Source organism: Salmo salar, chromosome ssa21 (assembly GCF_905237065.1).
Source record: "Salmo salar chromosome ssa21, Ssal_v3.1, whole genome shotgun sequence".
In the NCBI taxonomy this organism is placed as follows: domain Eukaryota; kingdom Metazoa; phylum Chordata; class Actinopteri; order Salmoniformes; family Salmonidae; genus Salmo; species Salmo salar.
Window position 1 is genome coordinate 30,752,978 of NC_059462.1, and position 19,124 is coordinate 30,772,101.

A 19,124-nucleotide genomic window follows, 5' to 3' on the forward strand; every position below is an offset into this window, starting at 1 on the left:
ACTGTGTTGTTTGTGTCGCACTGCTTTACTTTACCTTGGCCAGGTTGCAGTTGTAAATGAGAACGTGTTCTCAACTGGCCTACCTGGTTAAATAAAAGGTGAGAAAAAACAAGAAAAAAAACAGCACAAATGTAAACACCATCTCCCATAGAGAACTTCAGAACTTTGTAAGCCATGTAAGAGAAATGTAAGCAATGTAAGAGGATAAACATTAAGAAATGAAATGATTTATTTTGTCATGTCAGCCCACACACGGCATCAACCTCTCGTGAAGTTACACACACACACTTTCAATACACACAGATAGGCACATTCACATTAGGCTTCAGAGCCAGCCGGTCATTCACAGAACCAACCGTGACTCTTTTCCTTAACAGGCTCGATCCAGACACCCTCCAGCTTCGAAGCGTGGTCTCCAGACATTACATGGAAGTCAATAGGCAAGGCAGGTGCCATTCAAAGAAAACACAAACAAAATCCTATTCAGAAGTCAACGTAAAAACGAGGTATTCGCTTGTGTAATTTATTGATAGAAAATAAAATAAAACTTAAAAGGGAAACTGTTAAAAAAAATAAAAAGATACATTCAGAGCTTTCTATTGTAACTTGGATGCCTGGAGATGGAGTGAATTTAGGAAACGTAACCAGGCAGGTCTATAATGTGCTAATCCTGAAAGAGATCTCACCACCCTAGTTGCAACAAACAGTTTCAGTTGTTGCCGTTTTAACAGATTATCACTCATTAGCTGGGAGTAATACATCACCCATTATCAAGTGCTACGTTTTCAACTAAATAATAAACATCAAATAGCTTAAATGAGACAAAACACAATGGAATTCAAACTGACAAAATATAGTCTTTCGGCAGGATACCATCTCCTTCATACTTGTACCTTCAACTACTCTGAAGCCCCAGACAGTACCCCTACAGCCCCCCTCAGGACAAAGAGAAGGGAAAGACAGGGACACGGGAGAGCTCCAGGCTGCAGCAGATTTAATTTATCAACTAATTCATGCTCTTAATGGAGGAGAGGAAAATGGCACACGGGGCACAATCGAACACACATCCCAACCCGGCGTAAAAATAACAAAACGTACAATAGAAGCAATCAATCAACCGCAATAAATAAATGTCTCATCTTTAAAAGGCTTCTGGGGGTCAAAGCGGAGATTCGGTGGGCATTTCTTGTGGATGTCTCTGTCTCTTCCCATCTACTACTTTTAACTTTCAGAAATATTTACACAGCATAGCAGCCCAATCTGGGCTTAGTAAGTAATGCTACATCACGTGAACGGAGTTCCCCTATGGAAGGAAGGAAGAGCAACAGTTCTTGGGGAATTGCTTGTCACACGACACACTCCAATATCACCCTAGCTACTCGCAGTCAGAGTCCCCTTCCTTGGCCCTTCAGAGAAACACCGTCCTCCGATCAGCTCTGGGCATGTGTAGTCCCTTCCAACCGGACATCCACTGTACGCTCACAGCTGGCCTGAGATCGGTGTGAAATGGTGGAATAACTAACAGAGAACGCAGCAACCTAGTTGTAATGTTGTTGCGGATGGAACATGGAGCATAAGAGGACTCTTCTCTGTGATGGCGGAAGAGTGGACTATTCCCCGCCTACCTCCTCCTCTTCTTCTTCTAGATGGCGCTCTCTGTAGATGTCTTTTACCAGAAGGAGAGGGGTGAGGATGCTCTCCAGGACACTGCGGTCCAGAGGAGTAGAGGAGAACCACAGGGAGCTGTCACTGCTGCTGCCCGATGACTCTGGCTGCATATAGAACACATCCATACGCTGACTCAACGACCCCGGGCTGAAGAGAGGAATGACCACAAATTATAGTTATGTAGCTACATTTGGTCCAATATATTTGTTGTGCAGTGGTCCCTGACAAAATAATAAATGAGTGCAATGTATTAAGTGAAGTTTCAATTAACCACTTGAGGAAAACGAGGTTAAAGAAGAGCAGAGTAACTCACCACTTGGAACGGTAGAGTTGGTAGAATCTGCCCTCGTGCTTTTTGACTGGACAGTGTGTGGAGCTTCCCGAGCTGTCGTCTGGCTCGTAGGCCACGTCACTGTCCTCTTTACGTTTCCTCTTCCTGGAGCCTGTTGGTACTGCTCACAGAGACAAAAATAGGATATTAACAACATGACAGGCACCCTGGCACAAAAAGGAAATGCTGATAAAAAGATGCACTCGACCACAAGAGTGTGTGTGTGTTTTAGTGGTCAGACTCACAGTGGTGGTCCTGTGGGGAGAAGGAGGGGATGCAGATACAGACAGTGGTTTCCTGTGTGGTTGGGTCAGTGTGGTCGGGGCCATAGACATTTCTGAAGGAGAGGCGCAGGTGCTGCTCCACGGTGCGCAGGCCAAAGTACTTGGTGTTGAGATATACCAGGGAGCGCAGCAATGTTGCAGGACTCTGCTCCCCCAGCAGCTTACAGCTCCACAGGCACTGCTCCTCCACACGGCCCCACCGAGAGCCTGGGGGCAGACAGACAGACACAGCTGTTAACACCGATCACAATACACTACCTCTGGACCTAACACAAACACAGGAACATGGTATGAACCCTGCTACAATTGAATGTGGTTTTAAAATGTATCATGTCTACAGTGTCCTCATATCGTAAATATTGTGCAATCACTGTTTCAGAATGTGAACAGCAAAAATGTTTCTAATCATTGGACACTGCAGGAAGGTCTTCTATTGAGGAGTTGTAGTTCAAAACATACACTTCCAGGTCTAAACCCATTACCATAATCAGTGTGTGCTGAAGATCATTCAGTTGATAGACAAGTGGTAAAGTGTGCGCTATTTGTTTACCATCAGGCATCAAGCTGGGCTGCCAGTCTTTGAGGACCTTGTTGAGCTCCTCTCCAAACGGCTCATAGCACAGGTCACTGAACAGGTCATCTTTCCTGCCTTTGGCCTGCAGATGCTACAGACAAACAAGTAATAAGTTACCAGTAGAGAATAACTGGACTAAAGGAAAATCTTGTGGGAATCCAAACCTAGGCCTGGTTATGAGATTGAAGAATATAGATGGTGTCCTCATATTTTAAATAGTCAACACCTTGTTTCAGGATGTGAACAGCAAAAGTTATAATCATTGGACAACACTTAAAAAAAAATGATGGGAGGGGCAATAGAGGAGGAAAGATGAAAGGAGAGCAGTGAGAAATATGGGCTCTGTCAAAATCAAAAGTAACAGTCAGTATCTGGTGGCCACCAGCTGCATTAAGAACTGCAGTGCATCTCCTCCTCATGGACTGCACCAGATTTGCCAGTTCTTGCTGTGTGATGTTACCCCACTCTTCCACCAAGGCACCTGCAAGTTCCCAGACATTTCTGGGGGGGGAAATGGCCCTAGCCCTTCGATACAACAGGTCACAGACATGCTCAATTGGGATTGAGATCCGGGCTCTTCGCTGGACATGGCAGAACACTGACATTCCTGTTTTGCAGGAAATCACGCACAGAGCGAGCAGTATGGCTGGTGGCATTGTCATGCTGGAGGGTCATGTCAGGATGAGCCTGCAGGAAGTGTACCACATGAGGGAGGAGGATGTCATCCCTGTAACGCACAGCGTTGAGATTGCCTGCAATGACAACAAGCTCAGTCCGATGATGCTGTGACACACCGCCCCAGACCATGACGGACCCTCCACCTCCAAATCGATCCCGTTCCAGAGTACAGGACTCGGTGTAACCCTCATTCTTTCGACAATAAACGCGAATCCGACCATCACTCCTGGTGAAACAAAATTGCGACTCGTCAGCGAAGGGCACTTTTTGCCAGTCCTGTCTGGTCCAGCGACGGTGGGTTTGTGCCCATGGGCGACGTTGTTGCCAGTGATGTCTGGTGAGGACCTACCTTAAAACACGCCTACAAGCCCTCAGTCCAGCCACTCTCAGCCTATTGCGGACAGTCTGAGCACTGATGGAGAGATTGTGCGTTCCTGGTGTAACTCGGGCAGTTATTGTTGCCATCCTGTACCTGTCCCGCAGGTGTGATGTTCAGATGTACCGATCCTGTGCAGGTGTTGTTACACGTGGTCTGCCACTGCGAGGACGATCAGCTGTCCATCCGGTCTCCCTGTAGCGCTGTCTTAGGCGTCTCACAGTACGGACATTGCAATTTATTGCCCTGACCAAGGCACGTACACGCAAATGAGCAGGGACCCTGGGCATCTTTCTTTTCGTGTTTTTCAGAGTCAGTAGAAAGGCCTCTTTAGTGTCCTAAGTTTTCATAACTGGGACCTTAATTGCCTACCATCTAAGCTGTTAGTGTCTTAACGACCATTCCACAGGTGCATGTTCAATTTATGTTTATTGAACAAGCATGGCAAAAAGTGTTTAAACACTTTACAATGAAGATCTGTGAAGTTATTTGGATTTTTACGAATTATCTTTGAAAGACAGGGTCCTGGAAAAAGGGACGTTTCTTTTTTTGCTGAGATTACACACACACACACACACAGTTGAAGTCGGAAGTTTACATACACCTTAGCCAAATAGATTTAAACTCAGTTTTTCACAATTCCTGACAGTTAATCCTAGTAAAAATTCAATTTCTTTAGGTCAGTTTGGATCACCACTTTATTTTAATAAATGTGAAATGTCAGAATAATAGTAGAGAGAATGATTTATTTCAGCTTTTATTTCTTTCATCACATTCCCAGTGGGTCAGAGGTTTACATGCACTCAAATAGTATTTGGTAGCATTGCCTTTAAAATTGTTTAACTTGGGTCAAATGTTTTGAGTAGCCTTCCACAAGCTTCCCACAATAATTTGGGTGAATTGTGGACAATTCCTCCTGACAGAGCTGGTGTAACCGAGTCAGGTTTGTAGGCCTCCTTGCTCGCACACGCTTTTTCAGTTCTGCCCACAAATCTTCTATGGGATTGAGGTCAGGGCTTTGTGATGGCCACTCCAATACCTTGACTTTGTTGTCCTTAAGCCATTTTGCAACAACTTTGGAAGTATGTTTGGGGTCATTGTCCATTTGGAAGACCCCTTTGCGACCAAGCTTTAACTTCCTGACTGATTATCTTGAGATGTTGCTTCAATATATCCACATAATTTCTCTCTCCTCATGATGCCATCCATTTTGTGAAGTGCACCAGTCCCTCCTGCAGTAAAGCACTCCCACAACATGATGCTGCCACCCCCATGCTTCACGGTTGGGACGGTGTTCTTCGGCTTGTAAGCCTCCCCCTTTTTCCTCCAAACATAACGATGGTCATTATGGCCAAACAGTTCTATTTTTGTTTCATTAGACCAGAGGACATTTCTCCAAAAGGTACGATCTTTGTCCCCATGTGCAGTTGCAAACTGTAGTCTGGCATTTTTATGGCGGTTTTGCAGCAGTGGCTTCTTCCTTGCTGAGCGGCCTTTCAGGTTATGTCAATATAGGACTTGTTTTACTGTGGATATAGATACTTTTGTACCCGTTTCCTCCAGCATCTTCACAAGGTCCATTGCTGTTGTTCTGGGATTGATTTGCACTTTTCGCACCAAAGTACGTTCATCTCTAGGAGACAGCACGTGTCTCCTTCCTGAGCGGTATGATGACTGCGGTGGTCCCATGGTGTTTATACTTGCGTACTATTGTTTGTACAGATGAACGTGGTACCTCCAGGCATTTGGAAATTGCTCCCAAGGATGAACCTGACTTGTTGAGGTCTACAATTTTTTTTCTGAGGACTTGGCTTATTTCTTTAGATTTTTCTATGATATCAAGCAAAGAGGCACTGAGTTTGAAGGTAGGCTTTGAAATACATCCACAGGTACACCTCCAATTGACTCAAATTATGTCAATTAGCCCATCAGAAGCTTCTAAAGCCATGACATCATTTTCGGGAATTTCCCATGCTGTTAAAAGGCACAGTCAACACAGTGCATGTAAACTTCTGACCCACTGGAATTGTGGTATAATGAATTATAAGTGAAATAATCTGGCTGTAAACAATTGTTGGAAAAATTACTTGTGTCATGCAAAGTAGATGACCTAACCGACTTGCCAAAACTACAGTTTGTCAACAAGAAATGTGTGGCGTGGTTGAAAATGACTCCAACCTAAGTGTATGTAAACTTACACAGTTTAAGCAAGCTACTTTTTTCTGACATTGCAAAAATGCAGCCTTTTTGATAAAATGTTACAGTTTGCGGCAACCAGAGTTTGACATGTGACTACATTTTGCATTGAATTGTGGGTCATAACAACACCGCAAGTGACCAACGTTCACTCACTCCCTTGAGCTAAATGGAGGGCCGAGGGGGCAACGTCAGTGAATTGGACCTCCACTTAAGATGGCAATCAAACTGCATTCCGGTTTCGAGGGAAAGTGGCTAGCACAAGGGCTGAGGGGGTAAAAATACTGTGTTTGGACTGCAGCCTTCATGTAGCCAGCCAACATATTCACGCTGTGCCTATTCCTGTCTGAGAAGATAACATTTCACAAACATGCTCATCCAGGCCTACACCGGCACTGGTACCAGTTCGCTAGCTGCGTTTGCTCTGACGCTTAGTACATTTAGCAAGCTAGCCAGCCAGCTAACTGCCGATTAACATTAGCGGTTAACACATTTTAGTAAATTTAGCAAACGCTCTTATCCAGAGCAACTTACAGTAGTGAGGGCATACAGTATGAAAATATACTGGTCGTCCGTGGGAATCGAACCCACAACCCTGGTGTTGCAAGGGTCCTGCTCTACCAACTGAGCCACACAGGACAAATTATTTTAGCAACAACTTGCTAAGAAAAGACAAAGTAGCAGATATTTTGTGCATCTTACTGTTTGCAAAACTACTAACAATGTGTAGAACGCTTGTGGAAAGCAGCATGTCACCAACATTGTTGCTTCCATCTGACCATGCAGAGTGAACGACAAGAAAGTGCTTGTGACTGTGGTCGAGCAACTGCTCTCTCCTTGAGTGACGGGGTAGGGCTTGGTGTGGTTAGCGGCATGCAGCAGCAGGAGGGGGAGAGATGACTCAAGTAGCAAACAGAGTAAACTATATAAACTGACATTATACTCGCCGGAGTTGCAAGATTCTCTGGTCTGATGAAATCAAGATTAAACTTTTTGGTCTGAATGCCAAGCGTCACGTCTGGAGAAAACCTGGCACCATCCCTACGGTGAAGCATGGTGGTGGCAGCATCATGCTGTGGGGACGTTTTTCAGCGGCAGGGACAGGGAGACTAGTCAGGATCGAGGGAAAGATGAACAGAGCAAAGTACAGAGAGATCCTTGATGAAAACCTGCCCCAGAGTGCTCAGGACCTCAGACTGGGGCGAAGACCTTCCAACAGGACAACGACCCTAAGCACACAGCCAAGACCACGCAGGAGTGACTTCGGGACAAGTCTCAATGTCCTTGAGTGGCCCAGCCAGAGGCCAGACTTGAACCTGATCTAACATCAATGGAGTGACCTAAAAATAGCTGTGCTGCGACGCCCCCCATCTAACCTGACAGAGCTTGAGAGGATCTGCAGAGAAGAATGGGAGAAACTCCCCAAATACAGTTGTGCCAAGCTTGTAGCGTCATACCCAAGAAGACTTGAGGCTGTAATCGCTGCCAAAGGTTCTTCAACAAAGTACTGAGTAAAGGGTCTGAATACTTATGTAAATATGATTCCCGTTTTTTACATTTTTTTTTTGTTGCAAAAATGTCTAAAAAACTGTTTTTGTTTTGTCATTATGGGGTATTGTGTGTAGAGTGATGAGGGGGAAAAAACTATGTAATCCATTTTAGAATAAGTGTGGAAAAAGTCAAGGGGTCTGAATACTTTCCAAATGTGGGCCTGGAGCCATTCTGGTCATTAGCACCTATTCAGCTGATGTATATAGTACTGGAACAGCCATAAGACAGAACCTCCAACATATTGCTTCCACCTATCCATGGCTTGTCAGATCTGTGAACGCTGTCTGAATGGGTAGGAGCAAAGGGCTACAAATTGAAATGGAACCAGGCCACAGAAGTCAAATGAGAAGGGGGAAACTAAACAGAGGTGACTGACCTGCTGGATGCCCAGGCAGAGGTAGAGGACGCTGTCGGGGGCGTAGCATTCCCCGTTGGGCCGCCGTACCTCATGGACAAATCGTGACAGGGCCAGGCTGAGTTCTGATGCTTTCAGAGAGAGCGGGTTACTCTTCGACCGGGCCGGTGGAGGTTCTGAGGACAAAGAATTATAATCTCTTAGCAACTTAATTATATAGCACCTTTCATACAGAAAGCCAATGGTTCCAATTATTGTACGATAATACTTGCTGTGGGCGGAGCTTACTCAGCCTGCTTGAGATAGTCTTTCCCTTTATGGTCACCTGATTGTTCCGTTGAGGACAGCACCCAACTTTTCCAGGCGTTGATCGCGTAGCGAGATCTCAGGGGTAGCGAGCGCCCCTCCACAGGGCCATCTGGTGTAGGGGGAGAGGAAGGGTCTCCCTCCACAGCACGCCTCTTGTGTCCCTAAAACAAACACACAGCTCCTACGAATGAGACTGGTAATGTCTCGGTAGAAGCCTTCGTCGTGTGGGAGACCTTAACGACTCTTTTCTTTGTAGGAATAACTTTATAAAAAACATTAGCCCACACACTTTCAATATTTAAATAATTTAATTTTTCTATTATGTTTATGATGCCGGATTGTTTTTAGTATATATTTTTTCAAGATGTTTAGATGTTAATCTTCATCATGGCTTATTATTTAATGTCCTCATATGAAAAATACCAATCAGTTTCAGGATGTGAACAGCAATGGAGTTCTAATCATCAGACACACTTCTGCTTCCAATTGGAGCTAGATGAAAGGGGTCAGGGTTAGAGTTGCACGAGATACCGGTACCATGGTAATATCACGGTACCAAAACGTCATGATACCAACATTTTAGAATATAGTAGTACCGTTTCACATGATACTATCACATTATCCAGCCCTACCGATATAAAGAACCAGCTGGCGCCTTTTATAAAATGTTGATAAAGTCAGTTGTTTATAAGTTTACTACATTTTTATTTCACCGGTCCAATAATATCCACTTCACTTTCATTTATATGTCACCATTATTTAACGAAGCACATGAGGTGTGGCAGCTGTAAATCAGCCAACCGTATCCCACACAAGCCCTCACTCACCTGCTTCTTTCCATCCGCTCTTCATAATAATACATGGGACTTACATAGCACTTTTCAAGGGCCCAAAGTCGCTTTACAATTATAGAAATGAACAAAAAAACAACAAAAAAACCAGACTAAACATGAATAAAGAGGGGTGAGGGAAAGAGTGTGATATCAATGTATGGGGACATATAGTTGGGATTTGGATATGAATCTGGTTTAGGGTAAGGGGTGGGATTCATGCACATCTATTCCTCCGTCAGATTAAAAAATATATAATTTAACAGTGATGGCGAGTAGAAATGGGGATGCAGATCCAGACGAGTCTTCTGTTAGATTTGTACATTGGTTACATTGGAGCAGCGCGCAAAGCGAGCAATGTTGATACATTGTATAATTTCATTGCCTGTTGTAACCAAGAGCACAGACCAGTCAGAGTAGACTTTGCAAGTTCACTGTCATGCATCCTCATTGTCAGAGTGAAAATGGAGCACCGCTTCGCGACAGGCATGCTTTCAGCTTTACAGCAAAGAAAACTGCTTTTCTCTAGCCTAAACAGTTAAAACAATATGACCCATATTACCACAGGTCTAGTCTGTAGCCTAAACAGTTAAAACAATATGACCCATATTACCACAGGTCTAGTCTGTAGCCTAAACAGTTAAAACAATATGACCCATATTACCACAGGTCTAGTCTGTAGCCTAAACAGTTAAAACAATATGACCCATATTACCAGAGGTCTAGTCTGTAGCCTAAACAGTTAAAACAATATGACCCATATTACCACAGGTCTAGTCTGTAGCCTAAACAGTTAAAACAATATGACCCATATTACCACAGGTCTAGTCTGTAGCCTAAACAGTTAAAACAATATGACCCATATTACCACAGGTCTAGTCTGTAGCCTAAACAGTTAAAACAATATGACCCATATTACCACAGGTCTAGTCTGTAGCCTAAACAGTTAAAACAATATGACCCATATTACCACAGGTCTAGTCTGTAGCCTAAACAGTTAAAACAATATGACCCATATTACCAGAGGTCTAGTCTGTAGCCTAAACAGTTAAAACAATATGACCCATATTACCACAGGTCTAGTCTGTAGCCTAAACAGTTAAAACAATATGACCCATATTACCACAGGTCTAGTCTGTAGCCTAAACAGTTAAAACAATATGACCCATATTACCACAGGTCTAGTCTGTAGCCTAAACAGTTAAAACAATATGACCCATATTACCAGAGGTCTAGTCTGTAGCCTAAACAGTTAAAACAATATGACCCATATTACCACAGGTCTAGTCTGTAGCCTAAACAGTTAAAACAATATGACCCATATTACCACAGGTCTAGTCTGTAGCCTAAACAGTTAAAACAATATTATCAGAGATACCTTTTTATTGGGATTTGCAAACGTTTTATATAATTTCACAAACCAAGTCACGGGCCATTTTAAACTAATCCCGGGTGGCTATTTATTGGTTTGATAACAAACAACGTTCAGTCATGTTACCTAGCTAGCTAACAACCTGGTAACTGGACAGTTGGTTTAGGCACATCTGATTGGCACAGGAAGAAAGGAAAAAAGTCTGCTACTCATGAGATGTGCTTCAAAAGGTTATTTTCAAATAGGCCTTTACTGGTGCTCCTTAAAATTCTGTTTGGTGCCTAACGTTTTAAAAAAGTTGGAGCAGTGTGTGTATGTGTGTTTGTGGGAGAGAGAGTGGTGTGTGTGTTTATGAGAATGAGGGAGACAGTGTGTGAGGGAGTGTGTCTCTGTAAATTGAAGATTAAAGGTTTCATGCAGTGTTTTCCCCTAACTGACACAATGACATGCAGATCATTATCTATGTACACTCCTTCCTCCCATTCCTCCAGCCAAATCACAGATTGGCTGATTTGCTCTTATTTGAAAAGGCCTTTCTATGCAGCATTCTATTATACAGCGAACAGTGTGCAGTTATATTGAATATGTGTTGTATTGAGTAGAACTGTGAATTTCAGTTACAAGTTTTTAGAGAACGTTTAGAAAACAGGAACAAGTGTCCGGGGGATGGGGCAAACAGGATGGTAGGCCACAGATATTTGCCCCACCATGGTATCGTGATACTTGGTCTAGTATATTACTGTTTGTAAAATGTTGCCATCACGACAACACTAGTCAGGGTGGGTAGTGTACCTGTCTCCTGGCTCTGGGCGCCACTTCCTTCTCCTCAGCCAGGAGAGGGGGCAGGGTGAACCCCATGTCCACGTCCAGGCCCTCCAGCGCAGGGACAGGGTCTGGGGCACCACAGGACAAACAGACACAGGTAAGGGATGAGCCAAGTCAAAGCCCACCAGACTGAGTTGGACAGAGGTAGGCAGAGCTAAAGTGAACCGGGCTGAACTGAACTGTGCCAAACTGAGCCAGACAGATGGAGGGAGAGATGTGAATGAGTGAATTAGCTACTGGCCCTTACCTGTGGGGGTGAATTAAATCAAACAGCTGTTTTCTAACTAGCTTCTCTCTACTGAACACATAGTCCAGTGCTGCTGGTCACGGGATCAGTTGGCTAGGTTCTTTAAGCTACCGTAATTTCCGGACTATAAGCCGCTACTTTTTTCCCACCCTTTGAACCTCGCGGCTTAAACAATGACGCGGCTAATATATGGATTTTTCCCACTTCCAAATGTAAAAAAAAAATAAAAATAAACATTCTGTGACGTGCTCAGTTTTTGGCGGCATGAAGCTTTCATTAGACCAATGAAATTGCCGAACGGGTTAAGGTCAAGCAACGTTTTTGTTTACTGTTTAGATTAAATCGAGCGTGCTCAAACTTCCCATCATTCTGATTACGGTAGTCATTTTGTCACCCTCATCATGGCAAAGACACGGAGAAATGCATATGATGCAGCTTTCAAGTTGAAGGCGATTGATCTGGCTGTAGGAAAAGGAAATAGAGCTGCTGCACGGGAGCTTGGTCTGGAGCAATGACTTTCTTGGTAGGCTACTGTTTACTGCTAATTTTAAATTTTTTTGTTACAAGCCGTGTTTCGTTAAAGCCAATTTATTTTTGTTGCAAGCCGTGTTTCGTTAAAGCATATTTATTTTTGTTACAAGCCGTGTTTCGTTAAAGCCTGTGTAAAGTTCATTTGTTTCAATGTACCGATAGGCACCTGCGGCTTATAGACATGTGCGGCTTATTTATGTTCAAAATAAATAAAAAAATTGAATTCAGTGGGTGCGGCTTATAGTCAGGTGCGCTCAATAGTCCGGAAATTACGGTACCATTATAATTATTATCTAGGTCCTTTACTGTTCCTTCTGAATCCACTTCCACTTAATAAAAAAAAATCCCTTTGTCCGATAGGAGTGACGAGTCAAACGAGCAGGCAGTCCAGAAATAACCCGAGAGATATTTATCTGAATTACTGTACTGTTCCATAATATAAAAAACACACACCCATGTGACCTGTGATATTGTGTAACACCTCCCCACTGTACAGAGAGCAGTCAAATAATATTATTTTCCACAATAGAGAAGGACAGCACTAGAAAGTGTCTCAGTGTCAGGGTGGTCAGATGTTGTTCAGTCGTCGTACCTTGAGGAAAGTCGTTCTCCAGGTCCAGGTCTGGTTCATACTTCTCATCCTCCCCATCCGATTCAGAGCTGCTGCTACTGGAGCTGCTGCTGCTGGACCTGGCCTCTCCTCCTCCTCGCTCCCTCTTCACATCTGAAACAGTTACACAAAAATAAACCTCACAACTGTGCTTCCCATTCAGGTGGACAAAGATGCATACTGGTAGTCATGGATAAAGCTTCCTGGCTTGTTTCATGTCCTCATATAACAATACACCAATCACAGAGTTTCAGGATGTGAACAGCAATAGAGTCCTAATCATTGGACACACAGTACTTGAGTAACGCTTTGAGTTTGCACTGTTGGAACATGCAAACTGTGGATGTGGTATCCAGATTTCTTTCTCTCTGTGTGTGTCTCTCTCGCTCTCTACCTGGCTTCTGGTCCTCTGCGATCATCTCAGCCATGGAGAGGAGGTCAGCCTCGTGGGGGTCAGTGGGGACTTTGGCCTTAAGCTCGGTGATGGTGTGGAGAATCTGATCTGCACCCTGCATCGTGGTTGGCAGGAATACCGGCACTGGAACCTGAGATACGAGAGAGGAACAGGGACAACTGGTTGGTTAGGGACTGTCCATGCGTTAAATACTAGTAAGAGTCGATTGAGAATCAATATCCGCTCCACCTTATTATTTTCATAACAAGAATGTGATTCATAGTTGTCCTCATATTTACAAAATACCAATCAGAGTTTCAGAATGTGAACAGCAATAGAGTTCTAATCATCGGACACACCTCCGCTTGAAATTACTGGATTTGCACCTTTGGGACTATTCTATTGGTTCCATGGAGCCCAGGGCGTTTCTTACCGGGACGGGTAGTGTGATGGGCATGGGTGTAATCTGGGCGTAGAGGTTCATGGGGACGGGTACGAACACAGGTACAGGGATGGGCACGGGAATGTACTCCCTCTTCACCCCGTCATCCTCATCTGGAGACAGACACACTGGTCAAAGGTCAACCCAAGGACAATGACACTACTGTGTGGAAGATAATGTGCTGAACAGTTTGAACCACAACTTCTCAGAGAGTAATACTGAGCTGTGTACCCGTCTGTAGGAGCTTGCTCTGCATGTGTGGTTTGCAGTAGGTGGCCTTGGTCATAGTGAGAGGCTTGCAGAGTACAGCTTTATTCTTCACATCCTTTAGGATCCCTCCACCGGTGTACGGCTGACTCAACATCTAGCAGATAGAAAGGTTAAGAGACGATACTTGTTAAAGAAGGAGAATGATATTCTTTACCTTACGGTCAGCCATACTGTAACGATTATAGGGTTTTAACATGGAGTGTTTTTTTCTCACCGCAATGTTGGTTGCCTCGGTTTGTATTCCAAATCCTGTCAATAGAAAACAGGGTTCCATAAGTCAACTACAATGAATCACTTGTATTAAAAGAATAAACACACACAAATTAGTACCAAGTCGGGTGTTCTCTGGGCCCTTTTGCGTTGCCAGGTTGGGTTCGTTCTGCTGGCAGTAGAAACGGAGGAGACACTGCTGGTCACAGAAGTGCTTCATCTCTGCTCTCCACTGTACCGACTCAGTCAGGTTCCCCTGCACCTTACAGCAGTCACAACGCGCCGCCTGGAGGACATACAGGAAAACACACACAAAAACACCCTTCATATAAGAGACTGATCAAATCAAAATCACCCTATGGAGACACAATTTTGAGAATAACAAAAATAAGTAATCATTGACTAACTCAGGATTTTTCACAGCTAAACTGATTTAGGTAGGTGCTCTGACCTTGTAGTACCACTCATGGAACTTCTTGGCGCAGGTTTCACTGCAGAAGTCCCTGGAAACACCGGCCAGCTGCCTGGTCACTCCTCTCTTACACAGCTGAGTGCAGTAGTTACAGGTGACACACTTCAGACCCAGCCGGTTGGCAAAGTCCTGCTTGAACAGCAGCTTACAACCTGAGGGGAAACAGGGACAACAACTATTAGGTGGTTACATGTCGTCAATGCTCACCTGACAGACAAACTGTGGCTCAACTCATGTTTGGTCTGGGTGAAGTGCCCCATCTAGTGGCAGAAAATGGTAAGGCCATGAATAAATATGGGATGAGGACAAGTATTATCCACCCCGAGAGTGTTTAATCAGGGTTCCTTCACAATCAAAACCGACTAGCTAACAAGTACACAGATGAAGGAGTGAGAGCCTTGGCGAACCTTCGCTGCAGAAGGGCCTCTTGACTCCAGAGAACTTGACCGTCTCGTGGAGCGTCTTCTCCTCCTGGCAGTACTCGCAGAACGTGACGATGCAGTGCAGCTTCTTGTAGTCCTCACAACATATTTTACTGCAGAACTGGTACACTTTATCCTGGGGGGGAATAGATACCGACACAATGTTGAATGCTCTTGCATATTTAATAGAGTTTTGACCACTTTATTTATCCTGCACACAGAGGGAGAAGTGGAGCATGTACACTCACAGACTTCCAACAGAAAGGTGTACAATTAACTTTGGTGCTCAATTTTGAGAACAAAAAAAGACTACAACTAAAAACGTAATATAATTGTGTTATATAAACCAAGTTCATGACCACAAAGTGAATTTACCTCCCACTCCAGGATTTCAGGCTTTAGGCTGAATGCTCCTCGACAGTAATTACATTTGAGCTGGATGTTGTGGTTCGTTGTAGACATGGGAGCCTGTCCATTGGTTACTGTATGAATGGTTGCATTCTGAAGAAATAGAGAAAAACATTTAATTGAGCTGCAGACAACCAGATAAGGGCCCCAGTCAGGGACTCATATTGTTTCATGGCACTGCACTAGACATGTTTTTTTCTAACATGAAACCTAACTATAAGTAGGCTTTTAGAATTCTTATTTAAATCTTTTGTCCTGGTTAAGGTGACATTTACAATAATAAAGACAGAAAGGAGTCCATACGTACCTGGAACTTGGTGACACACATTGAGCTGCAAAAGTTTACGACCTTCCCCTCAGGCAGTGATGCCTGGTACTGAGGTAACGATGTCTTCTTACAGAAGTGACACGTGGGCTCTGAGTCCACAGAAATAAAAACACAGAACATCCCTTACCACATAACCTTACTTCACAGGGTATGATGCAACTTAAGTAAGCACCAGCACCTTTATTATTGTACTTGCTGCACTGGACTCACACCCATGCATATGTACACAGAGAAATAAAACAACTAACCACCACACAGCAACCACACCAACAGTTAGTGTAAAGGACATAAGATGTGGGCTCACTGGAGAGTGAGAGTGGCAGTTCTATAATATGTGTGAGACGAGGTTTAATCCAGGAACTGAAATTCAAGTAATGAAGTGAAAATTGAGAACAGTGATGCTCTGATGGTGAGGGATAGACAAATACTGACGGAGGATAGTGATAGCGCTGCTGGCGATCTTGGTCTTGTTCATGCAGGCTGTGGAGCAGTATGGTTCCATTGTGCCGCTGGCCCCGATGCAGTGAGTTACTTCACTAGAACGGACCATGGCCCTACAGCCAGTACACATCGTCATCTTAGAGTTGGCCTGGAGGAATAAGGGAACACAAATATTTGTAGCCATAACATCAATCATGAATAGCACCTAAAGTGGATACTATTGTTACAATTTCCAGCTGATATGGACCAATAGAAACAAACAGAAAAAAATCTACAATCTCCCAGTGTCAGGGAGAGAGTGGATGAGACAGCCTGGATTTTTACCCGCTTGTAGTCCCCGATACAGATCTGAGTGGTTGTTACCCGCTTGTAGCCCCTGATACAGTTCTGAGTGGTTGTTACCCGCTTGTAGCCACTGATACAGTTCTGAGTGGTTGTTACCTGCTTGTAGCCCCTGATACAGTTCTGAGTGGTTGTTACCTGCTTGTAGCCCCTGATACAGTTCTGAGTGGTTGTTACCTGCTTGTAGCCCCTGATACAGTTCTGAGTGGTTGTTAGCTGCTTGTAGCCCCTGATACAGTTCTGAGTGGTTGTTACCTGCTTGTAGCCCCTGATACAGTTCTGAGTGGTTGTTACCTGCTTGTAGCCCCTGATACAGTTCTGAGTGGTTGTTAGCTGCTTGTAGCCCCTGATACAGTTCTGAGTGGTTGTTACCTGCTTGTAGCCCCTGATACAGTTCTGAGTGGTTGTTACCTGCTTGTAGTCACTGATACAGTTCTGGCAGCAGAAGCGTTTCTGCTTGCCATCGATGATGAGGAAGTGGTTGGCGGTGGCGCGGCTGGGCAGGTATTCACCACACTGCTCACAGCAGTTCACAATGAGCCCGTTGGCCATGCGGTAACGGTTGAAACAGGCATCGCTGCAGATCTTATGGGTGACCGTCTTGAAACTCACCTCATGGCGGATCTGTAATGAAGAAAGCCAATAGAAATAACTTTTTTGACCACATATTGTTATGAATCAATCATAGTGAATGAATACTCTGCAAGTGGTAAGATCTGTGAGAGATTCTAGCTGGTGTTTTTGGGGTTGTTTATAAATACTCTATTGTGAGATGGGAGCCACGCTTCATTTTGATGCCAACTGTTTCCCATGCAGTAACCATGGTCACCAGGCTCAAGGCTTGGACAGACAGAGCGGATGAGAAACTGTGCCGTCAGCAGCAATGTTGGAGGGAGAGTGATTGGAACGCATCTCATATATACTCAGTCCCTAATCGACCCCTACCCACAATTGTGACTAACCTCAGTGAGCTTGCTGCAGACAGTGCACTTAGTTTTAAGGGAGGACTTGGGTGGGTTCTGTTTATTCTCGTAGGCTCCCAGACAGCCTGTACTGCAGAACTCCTGGAACGACTCACTGGAGTCCACCTGGGCCACGATGGTTCCCTTCATGGTAGTGATGTCCCTGGAAGACAGGGTAATGCACACACACATTAGAAATAATGTAGCAAATTAGATATAGCGACACAAAAAAACAACACTTCCTTCTTACTTTTTGCACATGGTGCAGCTCTTCTTAGGGGTGGGTTTGTGTGAGAAGGAAGAGAGGCAGGTGGTGGAACAGAAAAGGTGCGTGGAACCTTTCCGCTGGTAAGCCGTCTGGCCTTTCTTCAGAGGCTTCTTACAATTGGCGCAGGTCACCTTGACAGTGCGAGGGGGGTTCTGGGAGCCGGAGGGGGAGGGGCCGGGTGGTTTGGGCAGGGATACGGCTGGTGATGTAGAGTCCACCCCCGTCCGTTTCTGGTTTCGCGGGAACGAGGCTGACTGGGAGATCCACGAATCTGTGGCAGGAAGAAAACAAGAACAAAACATTAGCACACCTGAAGAAATGACTTAACATGGCTGCAATGTGAAAAGAAGAAAAATAAGCCAGCACAGAATGATTCAGCACATTCGTGTGAAAATCATGTGTTTATTACCAGGCGTCTGGTGGGTCACCGTGTCTCCGTTCTGTACAGGCTGGCTAGTGGTGGAGGTGTTGCTAACCCGGCCAGGGTTGAAGGTGGTCGGGAGCCTGTTGCTGCTGATGGAGCTCTGGGCCTCAGGATTCAGACTGAATGTGCTGCTGATCTGCAAGCCATTCTCCACCCCGCCCTGCAGTGACGTCACACTGGTGATCACCAGGTTCATGTCCCCTTCCGCCATTGGCTCGGCTGCTGTAGCTGCCGTGGCAACAGAGGGCCCTAGCGTTGTGACACTGGCAATCTTGATCTCAGAATCGGGCTCTGTGCTGCTCAGTATGCCTTCGCTATCTGAAGAAGGGCCTCCGGCTGTGGCTTGTGAGGAAAAGCCTCTGTGCCCGGGATCCTCCTCATCGTCAATGACGATGGGCTCTGTGGGTGCTGCAGAATAGGTGGCGGGTGGACTGGGGATCTTGGCGGGGGCTGTGGGTGTTGTCGTGTTTATCATTGCTGTGGTTTCTGTTTCAGAGGGGTGGGGCTCAGTGCAGTCTGTGGGGGTGGAAGCAGCTTGGAAAGAGGGAGACAGGGCCTCTTCCACCAGCACCACATCATCATCGTCATTGTTCTCTATAACCCTGGAGGGTTCCTCTATTGCCTTGGTGACAGGACCCTGGGTTCTCGTGGGGGGTGTAGTTTGCTCTGAGTGAGTGGTGTCTGTGTCCATGGGTTCCTTATCTGGGGCTGTGTTCTCCTCCTCTACTTGAGGTTTGGCCTCCGATTCCCCATCCATCGTTTAGGCTGCGGCTGCACCTGCACCCACACAAACACAGCACAGATTATTAGGTAAAACTTACCATAAGCATGTTAAGTGCAAAGCATGTCAAGTGCAGGTATCCCAGGTATAGCTGTGTGTATGTGATGAAATAGGAATACAGCCAACCACTGTCTAAGCTAGCAGGTTGATTCCCTACAGAGTCATTAATGAGTTCAGTTAAATGCCAGTTAGGAGACTGATTTCTTTCCAGAAATACAAATTC

General features: G+C 44.9%; 1 protein-coding gene across 5 annotated transcripts in view; it reads right to left on the reverse strand.

The window, feature by feature from the left end:
* Positions 1–207: 207 nt before the first annotated feature.
* Positions 208–19,124, reverse strand: part of LOC106582065 (zinc finger MYM-type protein 2) — a 32,271-nt gene continuing 13,354 nt past the window's right edge. For 4 of the 5 annotated variants that reach the window (XM_014164770.2, XM_014164772.2, XM_014164773.2 and 1 more), the window contains exons 2-23: positions 18,106–18,897; positions 17,679–17,967; positions 17,429–17,591; positions 16,878–17,090; positions 16,116–16,272; positions 15,663–15,772; positions 15,323–15,448; positions 14,933–15,083; positions 14,505–14,677; positions 14,174–14,339; positions 14,058–14,092; positions 13,805–13,937; positions 13,565–13,686; positions 13,132–13,282; positions 12,720–12,851; positions 11,317–11,417; positions 8,339–8,483; positions 8,035–8,189; positions 2,834–2,948; positions 2,245–2,490; positions 1,982–2,120; positions 208–1,815 (exon numbers count right to left, since the gene is read on the reverse strand). In XM_014164770.2, coding sequence (XP_014020245.2) covers positions 1,611–1,815; positions 1,982–2,120; positions 2,245–2,490; positions 2,834–2,948; positions 8,035–8,189; positions 8,339–8,483; positions 11,317–11,417; positions 12,720–12,851; positions 13,132–13,282; positions 13,565–13,686; positions 13,805–13,937; positions 14,058–14,092; positions 14,174–14,339; positions 14,505–14,677; positions 14,933–15,083; positions 15,323–15,448; positions 15,663–15,772; positions 16,116–16,272; positions 16,878–17,090; positions 17,429–17,591; positions 17,679–17,967; positions 18,106–18,877 — 3,999 coding nt within the window. In that variant the 5' untranslated portion in view covers positions 18,878–18,897 and the 3' untranslated portion in view covers positions 208–1,610. Of the gene's footprint in view, positions 1,816–1,981; positions 2,121–2,244; positions 2,491–2,833; positions 2,949–8,034; positions 8,190–8,301; positions 8,484–11,316; positions 11,418–12,719; positions 12,852–13,131; positions 13,283–13,564; positions 13,687–13,804; positions 13,938–14,057; positions 14,093–14,173; positions 14,340–14,504; positions 14,678–14,932; positions 15,084–15,322; positions 15,449–15,662; positions 15,773–16,115; positions 16,273–16,877; positions 17,091–17,428; positions 17,592–17,678; positions 17,968–18,105; positions 18,898–19,124 lie in introns of those variants that run through there. The other variant, XR_006761204.1, reaches the window with a different exon arrangement.